Consider the following 13,336-nt stretch of genomic DNA (forward strand, 5'->3'; position numbering starts at 1 on the left):
ATAGTGTCTAACACAATCGAGCCCTGATCCTGACTGGGGCTTCTTAGCTCTATTCCAATATTCAATAATAGTTTGTCTCTTCAATATTCAGAGCACCTGAATGCCTGCAGGTAGGTTAGGAACTCATTTGTGAATGAAACCTAGGAAATTCAACAGTGTCAGATAAGAATTATTTGGCTAGCTTAGCTACTGCTAGAATAGTGTAGTAAATAGCCAGTTGTTTGTTTCTGGGCTAGCAAGAATAAGTAGTTTGCATATGAAATATTATAATGTTAATTAATGGATATCCTTAATATTGGATAGTAATAAGAGTCTGACATAAAATATTGTATTTTCAGCTATAATGGCATAGAGAATTTAAGGGAATTTATGTATAAAATTCTTTAAAAATATGTATATGAAGTCAGTGTATTTGTTTTTAGTGACATCTGTGATACTTATTCCTCATTTTAAAAGTTCATCCAATAAGATTAGAAATGTAGGTAAAAAGGTTGACCATATGCTTCTCTTTGTCAAGAAAAATACATATAAAACCCTGGTATTACTTCTGAGAATTGTAAGATACAAATAATACTCTGTGGGTTTCAAGTCTTTAGATCATAAATTTGATCTTTGCAAGAGGAACAGTACAGAATCTTAGATGTAATAGAATTCTCTTCCAGCAATACTTACAGGAAGATTATTAAAATACTCCAGATATTGACATTGTCTAAAGAGATCTACTTGTGCATATTTCTTTAAAGGAAAAAAAAACGCCTTAATACACAATATTACCATAGCTAGGCCCTATTATACTATTGTAATCATAGCTTAACCAAGAGCGGTGATTAACGATGGCAATTTATTGTATCTGACGAGGGGAGAAAATAGGAGATGTTGTCGTTATCATAAATCATATCATAAATAACCAAAGAGAAGCACTCAGAAAGCTTGTGTGGTGTCAGCAGCAAGGCCTTTCAGGCACGTTAGCCCAGGATGTAGCCATAGAAACCCCAAAGTCATATTGTTATCTTACTCTTGCTGCAGTTATGTGATACAACAGTATTAACATATAGATTAGGCCATTTATAATACTAGGTGTCATTTCAGGTTGGCTTGCTTATATAGCATTTTAGTTTTTTATTGTGCAGAATGTTAAGGAAACACTGCATTTTTACAGGTCAGTATATAGCCATTTATAACACATCAGCTTCACACCTCTGTCAGTCCTACTAATGTACTCTGTTATTGATTGGTTGTACTGTCTGAATTGTCATTGCCTAATTACCTTGTCTTTGCTAATAATTTCATTTTTAAAAAGTCAAATATGTTCTTTTAAAGAAAGAAAATGTACACTTATGTGCATATACCAGACTGAGTTGTGTGCAGAGTGTCTTTCTATTGGAGCATAGGTAGGACAATGTAGTGAGGGAATTAAGCTATTATAAAAAGCATGCAAAATCTGTTTGTATTTGTAATTTGTCACTGAGGCCTTTGGCTCCAGTGCTGTGTATTTTAGTAATTGCCTCCAAACAAGGGGACTTTCAGAGTACACTGTAGCTTGGCTATTGCAGGGAAGAAACGTTATCGAAAATTATTTGGAATGATGTCAAACAGACCAAAAAAAAATAAAGGATCTAGTACAATATCGTGTTGTATATACGGAGACTGTGCCCAAGCTTTTCATTCTGTGGGTCACTTCTTAAGATAGACATCTTTTTATGGCTCCTTTCCCTTCCGATCCATAAAAGCTATGGGCCTGATTAACATTATATATATATATATTATGTGTATATAAGGCCTACGTTATGGGGGCAAAGTAGAAGTAAATTCTTTCCTTTTTAGTTTTTAGTACAAATGCTCATATTTTTGCCTGCAATATATTGCACAAATGTAGGATGTTTATTTTGTAAGGTTAGATAGAGATTGTGAACTTCACTGATAACAATCTGCCATACTTTGTTTTTCACTCCTTACCAGGAAATTGGGTGTGTCATTTAAGAAGTCTGGGTAATGTAGTCTGACAAACATTTCCTGTTGTGTGAAATATTTATAATTAGAACCACCACTAGTGGGCATTCAAAAAAACTACGTGCACATGTTATACTTACAGCTGGAAGCTTCCGATGCTCTAAGCTCTTAGCCATTGCAGTTTATTTCTGGTTTACTGTGTATTTGCTGCTACTCCTGCTTTGGTCTCCACAAATTTGATTGTGCTTGATTTTATTCCTAGGCTTGGCGGATTCAATTTTTTAAAATAATTTCGACATATATCAATGTTTATTTTAAGCATTTTTTTTCAACTTTTGTTGATTTAAATTTTCACAGTTGCAAGAAATTATGAGAGGAGTCAGAAAATAATTATTTAATGACAGTAGATGTTGACATTGAGAAAGTTACATCTTTATAACAGTTAAAACACAAATGGTCAACTTCACATGTCACAATAGACAAAGTAAATATCCTTAAATGGAGTTCCAATAAGTTCTCAAGCAGCATTTTTGTTACTTTGCCTATCTGTAAATTTCAGTTATTATTGATGGAATTAGTTTGTCTGTATAGTAAAATTGACATTTACCAACAAAAATCTATTCCTTCCGTTTATACCAAAGAAACGTATAGAGGACTAACGGAGAACACAAAGAAGGCATAGAAGGTGAAAAGTGATGCTGGTTTTTATCTTAATTGGTCTGGAAATTCATAAGTCATGGACTGGGTTACAGTTAGCATCAATATTTGAAGACTGATGGATGTTTCACCACTGTGACAGAAGGGGCTCCTTAGACCACCTGGAAGTGCTTTGACAGCTTGAGTACTATGGGTAGAGGATTGACAAAGGAGTGTGAAGCCTGTCACCTCTATTGAACAGCTTCCAGTCCAGCCCAGATTAATACTAGTGACAGAAAGTTAACATCTAAACATTTGGGCCAAGATTTTCAAATGTGACTATTGATTTTGGATGCCCCAATATTTTGATTATTTAACTGATACACCTCAAACAAGGGCTGATTTACAGAAAGTGTTGATCACCTGCTCTCTGAAAATCAGGTCCCTTTAAGGTGTTTAAGGTAGGCACCCAGAATCACTAGCCACTCTTGAAAAATCTTGATTTCTGTATATAAATGTGTCGTTTCAGTCCAGTGTACATATGGCTACATTATAACAACTGTTATCACAGACAGAATGAACTTACTGGCAGGCTCAGCCCAAAGCTCAAAGCCTCAAGGAAAACAAACTTCCCTTCTTCCCTGCCCCCAAAGGTGGTCCCAGGAATGAGAGATTGAGGAACACTAGTGATGTGGTGTGAGAGAAATCTACCAACACAGTATCTGTTTCGTAGATAAATTGTTGGCTTCGGTCTTTAATTCTGGTCACTTGGTACTTTTGATAGGTACTAAAATGTACAAAATTCACAGGAGTAAACATGGCATCATTTTAAGTTCATATTGCTCAGTAAGAATCTTGGTGAGGGAGGTTTAGATTTAATATGCCTTTAGGAAGTTGGGATATTATTTTGCTACTCTTCTATCAATTTCTCTTAGTGAGTACAAGCACATTTTCTAGTTACTTTGGGAAAGTGCCATAGTTATTACAAGTTAGATAAAAGCTATTGTGCCATAAGAAAACAACATTCAACTTTTAACAAAAGTCTGGTACTTTGATTTAGATAATATAGTGGCTGGGATGTTATAGTTATGATTCATTCTAAGTCCTTGTCTTCAATAGCTTAAAACTTTTCTCCAAAATTATCTTTTGGCTTAATCTCATGCTTTATCTCGGGCAATAGGTGAGTGTGTGTGTGTGTGTGTGTGTTTGAGTTTGAAGAAAATTGTTCAGCCATTGTTGAGTCCGGGCATGAAAAATTTTTTTTCACATGTTAGGAAAAATTGCCAGCTTCTTTCTTGCTCTTGCTTCAGAATATAAAATTTAAATCTTGACCTGTATCTGGTCCTCAGTGAGGAATGTGTGCTTTGTCAGGTTAGAGGAAAATGATTAGGAAATAGATAGTATTTCTGTTTCAGGTCTGCTAAATTATCTCCATTCATGAATACTAAATTCACTGAAAATTAAGAAATGTTCAAGTGAAAATAGCATACCAGACATGTAGGGTCTGCTGTCTACCTTACTAATCAAAGTGTAACTCAGAATAGAGCTGCATGCTTCTTCAACCTTGAGACTCTCTGCACACAGCCAGCTGATCCTCCTATGTAGCCCCTTGAAGGAAGGAGCAGAAAGAGCTCAACAAGTCTGCCAGCCTTATTGCCAAACTCTGACATTTGCAATCTCAACATTTGGGTGCTCCCCAGAGTGCACTACACAGTGGGAAATACCCCCAGTGAACAGTCCAGTATGTAAAATAAATGTGCTTTTATTTAGCATCTTTTGCAAACTCTGCTAAAATGTTGTGGGTAAAGATTTTGAATATAAAAAAGACAAGCACTTACCGATCTCATAGAAACTATCTGATCTCTTTAACATATTTTAACAATTTATCTTACTGGGTCTGGTATTATAGCTGGTATGGTGTATTTGGGAGGTTAAAGCTATCACTAAATACAATAAGACAAAATATTAAATTCATGCAAATAAGCGGTGTTAGTTTATGTGGAAACTAACCGCCTGGCCTTTTTGCATTTAATATCTTAACAGTAACATTGCATCAGTTTGTTTTTGTTCATAATAGTAAAAGCATTGTGGGTATGTTCTGTTCAGTGTGTATTGTCTGTCCACCTCTGTGCCAATTTCAGATGATATGACTCTGCTACGGCTCTCAGCTGAGGGACTTCCTTCTGTTCTACATAGGTACTTATTTGGCTTTTTTCACCACAATATATGAGCTTTTCACAATAATTGAATTATGTTTGATTCTCCATTTGATAAAAGGGAACTGAGACACAGGGTAGGTTAAGTGACTTACCCACTGTCACCTAGTAAGTATGTAACTGAGCCAGGAGCTGAACAGAGTCTTGTGTCCTGGTCCAGTGGTATGTCCACTAGATTCTCCTGTCCTCAAGTTGTGAGCTTGTGCTCTGAGCTCTGGAGCTCCTAAGTATAATAGCTGGTTATGTCCAAAAGTATGGTAATTGTATATGCATGTCATTATTTTCCCTACTTGAAGTATGAATGTAGGCTGATGCATACCTCTTAATTCCAGAGTTCAGTGCATTCTCCCCATTTGATAGCTGCCTGCTACCTTTTCATCTTACCTTCACCTGAAAGAATAAAACTCCGCCTTCTCTGTATTAGGCAGCCAGGGGTTGCTGAAAGAGGAATGTAACTAGCCCTACCACTAGCCCTGTCTCAGAAATCAAGACAGTTTCGGTGCTACTGTGCCTTTGTGTCAACTTTAAGGACAAATAGTCCTGACATCACCGTGAACTTGGAAACTCATCATAGAAGTGCTGAGAGCTGCTGTCCTACTACCAACCCACAGCCAAATGACCAAGTTATGTATTCAATAACCACTTGGCCTTTAAGAGTAGGTCAACACAGCAGCTGAGAGGGGAACAGACGCATGCTAGCTCTGCTCAAGCTAAGTGCTAAAAATACCAGTGTGGCTGCAGCAGCACAAGCTAGCTGCCAGAGGGGTTTGTATGTGGGCATGCTGCTCTTTTTAGCTTGAGCTGAGCTAATGCATGTCTGTCTACCCATGCTGGGAAGCATTCCCCCAGCTGCTCTGTAGACATATCCTAACAGACCATGTTGCTGTAAAGAAACATGGTGCACAAAGGAAAAAACTTTGTGCCTCTTTAAATGCTTTTGTTAAATAAGGTTCAGTAGCTTTCATCTTTTTGCTGATTTAAAACTGTTCAACTTAAATAAAAAATTCCAACATTCAGTAAATGAGACCACCATGTAAAAAAGTTGACACATTCTTACTGCTTGTACTGATGCTTCTCTAGTTCCTTCTATCCAAGGATCTCAAATAATACATTTAAGCTGAGCCTTACAACATGACTGGGAAGTAGGTGAAATTATCCTTATTTTACAGATGGGGAAACCAAGGTACATAGAGATGGTGACTTGCCCAAGGTCAGAGAGCAGTTTTGTGGCAGAGCCAAAATAGAGCTCAGATCCCCTGGCTTCCATGTTCCTTAACCTAAAGATAATCCATCCTTCCTTTCATGAATGTGAAAGACTGACCACGTTAGGTAGAATCAGGCAGTGCACAAGCTTCCCTCATCTTCTAATACACTACATTCAGAATTGCTGTCCTAATAGTGGACTTCACAAGAGTGGTGGGCTGACTGCTGTCTGATTGTTTGACTTGGGTGGTGGAGAAATCCACATTCACGGTCAGACTGAGAGTACTAAGCGACATTTGAACCAAGATACTATAGAGGTGAACAGCTAGTGTAATAAACAATTTCTCAGTATAGCCTTAGTAATGTGTGTACTAATATTGATTCAGCACTCCCTTGACTTACAAAAATATCTGTAATCTTGAAAAACCTCCCAAACAGCTCTAGTCTCCTTTCAGTGCAGGAGAGAGTTATTAGGGCAGATGGCTGAGGTGATATCCATTTGACCTGTAGATGCTGACTCAGGAGTAGTACCGTTCATAAGGTGGTTGGAGATAGGGGGAGATCACAGCAAAAGAGAGTTAAAAGCAGTTCCGTTTACAAAGGATTGCACACTGAATGGTGCCTGGTAGCGACTGATATAGCTAAGGGTGAAAAATAGTTGCATTATAATCCATCCCTCCACATTTTCAAATACTCATAATATTGTCAAGCAAATTACCTTTTCAGGGTGACATTTTTCCATACTTTGGTCTTTGCCCCAATGTGAATTTGTTTGAAGGAAAAGGGTCCAGTAGTTTTTGAGTGAGAGGATTGTTGAGAGATCAGACTTTCTCTATTAAAAAATTGTATCTGATTTTCCAACTAGCCCACAGTAAAATGGCTCAGGTCTGAAAGTTGCCAACTGGCAGGAAAATAGCCCTCATGAAGGATCATTAGATGGCCTTGTTCCAAGTGAAATTTGGGTTTTATTTGACTGAAATATGGGTGTTTCCAGATTGCCACCTGAGCATGTCCAAAGAGCACTGTGTGTGTCAATAGTAGGGCTGGCTGGAAAACCACACTTCCATTTTACAAAAGAAAATTTGAGGTTTTGACATAAGTTTTTATTCCATGGTGGAACAAAAATGAGAGCTTTTTTTAAAATGTTCACGAAAAGAGAGACTGACCCATCCCAGAAAGCCAATAGCTCAGTAGTTAAGGCATTGATGTGGGAGACCCAGGTTCAAACGTGTACTCCAAATCAAGCAGAGGAGGGACTTGAATCTTGAACTCTCACATCCCAGGCAATGGCCATAAACATTTAGCTACTGGCTGTTCCGGGGTGGGGATCATTCTCTCTCTGTTTGGTTCTAACCAGAAATTCCACACTGTACCTGAGAAACCTTCCTGACAAGTTGTGTTGAAACTGGCCATTTCCACAAAAAGATTGTTCCAAGAAACCAGTATTTTCCAATGAGAAACGTTTTGTCAGAAAAATTCCCAACCAGCCCGAGTCATTAGTTAAATGCTTATAAACCTCCAGAACAATTCAGGAGACTATGAACTTGCCCATACAATTTTCCAGGGGAATCACAGTTCTTATAAAAAGGCCGGTGGGTTGCTCTGTTACCAAGTTGGCTTCGTGGTTTACAACAATGTGCATGAGGTTAGGAGCCAAGAGGCTCTCAGTTCTAGTCTTGCTTTTGCAGACTGAGCTTTAATAGTCTCTGCACTTCCCAAACCTCATTTATTGAGACGTCACTCAAACCCCAGTGGCGATAAAATATCATCACCCTATTTTACAGATAAGGCAACAAAAGTGCCAAGGGGTTAAGTGAGTCACCCAAGGTCACATAGAAAGCTGGAACTAGATCCCAAATATCTGATGTGATGGATTGAAGGACTCAAATTCAATATGTAGAAGGTTGGAAATGCTTAGGTACTGCTCTGATGGATGCTAAAGAAGACCCTAAGATGGGTAGGTTGTCTCAGACCTTCATCTCCATCTGAGTTCCATTTATTTGGCTTTCCAGACAGGATTTCAAAAACGAAAGCTCCTTTGGCTGCGTGTGGACTTAATGTGTCTTGTAGGAGTAGGGGTTTGCTCATTGTACAAAATTCCTGCCTCCATTCCCTAAACTGTTATGCAGAACCCTGTGCAGCGTGGCTATTCCCCTTAATTCCAGAAGCTGTTGTATTCCATGGTGCTGTATGGATATAATGTGAGAGGTGCCTGGGATGAAAGAAGTTCTGTCAATGTAAAATATTCCACTGTTCTCTGTTAGGGCATGCTATATCAGCTGTTTAACTGGGACACCAAGTGGAAATCTTTGGCGCGGGAATGTTTGGTTTTCCTAGTAAATGTAAATATCTTTCAAAACCCTTTTCAGACTATGAGCAATGTTGGTTGCTGCAGCTTTTTTTCTTGTTTTTAATTAATGCAAAATATACCTCCACATACCTCATTTTATCCATATAAAACATTTTGTGTCCACCCTAAAAGGAGAATGATAACATTCCTTGCCTCTCATATCATTTTGGATTTGGCTGTGTTGTGTTTTCACTCTTGTAGCCTTGATAAGTAGATAGTTTTTACTTTAAAGTGCAATGGTGCTGTTGAACTTCATCTTGTTTTCTTTTTACTTAGGGTATTTAAAACAAAAATAAACTGCTGATGGGGACCCATGCATAATGGGGCTGGGAGGAAATAGACACAGCACCCCACAGCGTGGTTGCCATCAATGCTGTATAACGATCTAATATTTATTCCTCCTTCATCTCATGCCAGTTTGGAACATAAGGGCAGAGCTTATTCATACAGCAAGGCAGACCGAGATTGAAACTGATTTGATGATCCTGAAACATAAACCATCAGTTAGATCTATTTGTAGCTGGTGCAGACTCAGTCAACAGTGATCTGTCAGTTTTCCCTTCTAATATTTAAAAAATAGGATGTGAATGCCCAGCCAAGCAAACCTAACTCCTAACACTTTCTGTTTTTCATGGAAGGCTTTATACTCGAGCAAAGTTTCCACTCTGGGCTGGCTGCTGTAAATCCTCTGGGCCCTGGCAAAAGCCAGAATTGCCAGCTTATTTTACTTAATTTGCGATGCTGGCAAGATTCATGCTTCAGCCCAGGACTCTTGACTCAACTCTCCTAAATCAGGATATTGACACATTACAGTAGAGAAACATCAGCTCAGAAAACCTGAAAATAAACTCTTCCAAAAGGGTTTTTTTTTAAAGAGCATCTTATTAAATGGCTTTAAACAATTTCAGCCTTTTATTTCAGTTTTTAAATATTTATTAAAAAGACAGCCCTGCTCACTTAAAAAGGGCAGCTTTTTTTATACTTCACCACAACAAACAATTTGTACTGTAGGGTGACTAGATGTTCCGATTTTATAGGGACAGTCCCGATTTTGGGGACTTTTTCTTATATAGGCACTTATTACCCCCCCTCCTTTCCTGTCCAGATTTTTTACTCTTTCTATCTGGTCATCCTATTGTACTGTGTCCTTCATCCAAGAGTCTTAAAACACCTTCCAAATATAATATAAACCTCCCCACACCCCTGTGAGAAAAGGTAAATGTTGTGCCATTTTTGCAGGTGGGTAAACTGAGGCATAGAGGTTAAGTGACTTAGTGCTTGTGTACATGGGGAAAATGTACTTATTTAAGAGTGTCCACATGGCATGTTATACTGGTGTAATCCTAACAGTGTAATCATATCAGTATAGTTATGCTGGTAACATTTCCCCATATACACGAACCCTTACTGGAAGAGCAATAAACAGTATGGGTAGAGCTTAGTCCTCTGTTTTAACCATTAGGCTATGGTGTTGCAAGAAAAACATGGAGAAAGTATGTTTAAGTGGACAAAAGGACTCATGTTGGGAGCTATATTCATGGTGAGCAAGAAATGTACAAATAGTTTCTCTGAAAGTATGAAAGAAAATCAGATATTACTCTTAAATGTTAACTGACAATCAAAAATCTGTGGGCATACAAATAAGGCATACATTTAAAATGTACTGGATTTTATTTAATTGGATGTACACTTTGTGATTTGTTTTATTATAATAGAAAACGTTGTTACTATTCCCTTCCACGTTTTTTTTTTTAAATGAATCAGCGAGGTGCTTGTGTGTGTTTGTAATCCAAGCAACTCGAATGGGTTACGGTGAGATTCCGAGAGAGTGAGAGAGACTAATATGTGATTGAGAACTTTCCTCTTATGGTATACAAAATGTTTGGATGCAGTATCACTAGTGATACCAGTATCATTTCACTATATTTTTGGGTGAGCTTTTAGCACTCATTAATTGTCCAAAGTCCTGACAAATTGACCAAGTCCTAGTCATAGAACAGGTGAAGCAAAATACAGCAGCAGGGGAAATTCCCTTCACTGCCCTATCAATGTGCCTCAAACCTGTTCTGGAGGGTCTTTCTTTATGGTTGAGATATACCTTCAAGCCCATTTGATCCTGGGTTTTAGACTTCCAACAAGGATTCCAGTTAGTGTCAGTTGTGAATATGGGTTTTGTATTGCAGACAGACGTCTGCCAGTCACTAAATGTAATTGCTCCACTCGCTTCATGTAGGTCACTGAACAGGTAGCAGATGATGATAACGTTGAGCCAAATACAGTTTGAATGCTGTTTTGATGCTTATTAATTTCCAATAATTTATTTGTTCCTGTATAACATATTTTTAAAGTATCCCAGTAACTTTTTTTTATTTCTTATAACAGAGGAGGAAGAGGAACAGGTACCCACTGATGGAGGTACATCAGCAGAAGCCATGCAGGTTCCCTTGGAAGAGGAAGGAGAGATGGAAGAGGATGAGGCAGTTAATGATGAAAACTTCTTGAGCAAGAGACCCTTAGAAAGTCCTGAAGCTGAGGAAATGCCTGCTATGAAACGACCAAAACTAGCTATCACTAAAGGGGACACCATTGATGGAGCATTGGAGCCACGAGAACCTCTCAGTTCAATAAACACTCAAAAGGTGCCACCAATGCTTTCTCCAGTTCATGTTCAAGATAGTACAGATTTAGCCCCTCCTTCACCAGAACCACCGATGTTGGCTCCCATTGCAAAATCACAAATGCCAGCTCCTAAAACATTAGAATCAAAACCATTTGCACCTAAAACAAAGGCCAAAACTGGTTCTCCAGGACAGAAGACTAAATTGCCTAAAGCTACTCCAGCACCAGTCGTTATTGGAAGTCCCATACGCTCACCAAAAACTGGATCCAAAGAGAAAAAATCACCAGGTCGTGCCAAAAGTCCAAAAAGTCCGAAAAGTCCAAAGGTTCCTGCTCATGTTTCCCAAGTGGCAGTCAAGCCTGAAACCCCAAGTAGAACCCCTTTGGCTGCATTAAGTGAAAAGATGGGAAAAGAGAACATCCAAGTAAAACAAGGGCAAACACCACCTGAGCCTGGGAAACAAAATAGTGAAAATCCCTCTAAGAAAGTGGCAGTGATGGACAAGACCATTGATGATTCAATTGATGCTGTGATTGCCCGTGCATGTGCAGAACGAGAACCTGATCCGTTTGAGTTTTCCTCTGGTTCAGAATCAGAGGGGGAAATTTTTACCAGCCCTAAAAGACTTTCTGTTTCAGAAACTCCAACTCCTAAAGCTTCTGTTTCTGCTAACAGTCTAAATAAGATAGGAGCCACCCCAATGCCTCCCTCGGGTGGGACTTCAAGCTCAGACATTTCATGGACAATGGATGACTCAATTGATGAGGTCATTCGAAAAGCAAAGATGGGGTCACCTTCTAATCCGCCTCCAAACTTTCCTTATTTCTCCTCTCCTTCTGCTTCACCACCAACACCGGAACCTCTGCTCAAAGTCTATGAGGAGAAAACCAAGCTGGCCTCATCAGTAGAAGTGAAAAAGAAGCTGAAAAAAGAGCTGAAGACAAAAATGAAAAAGAAAGAAAAACAAAAAGACAAAGAGAAAAATAAAGACAAAAGCAAAGATAAGGATAAAAACAAGGAGAAGGATAAAGACATAGGAACCAAGGAAGCAAAGTTTCAATGGAAAGACCTACTCAAAGATGATGACCTCGATCCCTATAAGTTCAAAATGAAGGACTTTGATGATGTTGATACAAAACTGAAGTTGAAAGATGGCAGTACCAAAAAAGAGAGAGAGAAGCATAAAGATAAGAAGAAAGATAAAGAAAAAGGCAAGAAAGATAAAGATAAGAAAGACAAAGAGAAAATTAAAGATAAAGGTAAGGAAGATAAGATAAAGGGTCCCTCGGCACCTCTTGTGTTGCCTCCCAAAGAAATGCCTCTGCCTTTGTTTAGCACCCCTACCGCCATGAGACTTCCTACCATGTTGACTTCCTTGTCCACAATGCTTCCCGAAAAACTGTTTGAGGAAAAAGAGAAGCCTAAAGAGAAGAAGAAAGACAAAAAAGAGAAGAAAAAAAAGAAAGAAAGGGAGAAGGACAAAGAAAAGGAAAAGAAGGAGAAGGAAAAGGAGAGAAAGGAGAAAGAAAAGAAAGACAAAGAAAAAGAAAAACACAAACATGACAAAGTAAGCTGTTTAGATGGTATTAACACGTTACATGTAAGAAATTATTTACATTTGCTCCCACACTTTCTCATCATAAAATTTTGCTTTCTAGGAAAATTTAATGGAAAAATGCTAATAGATGACCTGGCTTTATTTTATGACAAGTCACCTAAGTTAAAACAGGGTATGATGTAAATTTCTGGGTTTGTCCAACAGTACCGGACCTATCCTCTTTAGTTTTAGATTTGCCAAATGTTTGTTGAATTCAGTTTTGCAAAACTGAAATTTGGGATTGTCTGAGATCAGTTTACATCTGACCCACCTGAGCTACCAAGGTTCCAGCATTGACTAACTGGCCTTCACTCATAAAGGTGACTCTTCTAGGTCAGAGTTTAGACAGATTTACAGCATTGTGTAAGGAAGCTTATATGCTACAATTAATTTTTTAGTCTCTAAGGTGCCACTAGTACTCCTATGCCTTTTGAATCTTATATAGTCATTGCTGCACATTTGGTCCATAGATGAATAGACTTCTGATTGTAGGGCTATCAATCCAACAGCTTTCTCGTGCGCTCTAAATTCAGTTTTTGTTTTTTGGAGTTAGTAAAATTCCACAGCCTGCTGGAAAAATTGGTAGATATAAGGTATAATGATAAGCAGTGTTAGCTTGAATTATGGATTTAGTCAATACTTACCTATCCAAGCTCTAGTAGTTCTTCTGAAGGCAAAAAATATTTCTAAATAAGCCTCAGATTCCTTGCTAGTGATCATCCCGATTGTACAGTATGGCCACAAGTTTCTCTTTCAGCAAGACA

General features: G+C 38.3%; 1 protein-coding gene across 1 annotated transcript in view; it reads left to right on the top strand.

The window, feature by feature from the left end:
* The window catches only part of TAF3 (TATA-box binding protein associated factor 3), a 138,635-nt gene that overhangs the window by 97,548 nt on the left and 27,751 nt on the right, over nucleotides 1-13,336 (top strand). The window contains exon 3 of the mRNA XM_044979061.1: nucleotides 10,738-12,542. Coding sequence (XP_044834996.1) covers nucleotides 10,738-12,542 — 1,805 coding nt within the window. The remainder of the gene's footprint in view (nucleotides 1-10,737; nucleotides 12,543-13,336) is intronic.

This window comes from Mauremys mutica, chromosome 1, assembly GCF_020497125.1.
Source record: "Mauremys mutica isolate MM-2020 ecotype Southern chromosome 1, ASM2049712v1, whole genome shotgun sequence".
Classification (NCBI taxonomy): Eukaryota; Metazoa; Chordata; order Testudines; family Geoemydidae; genus Mauremys; species Mauremys mutica.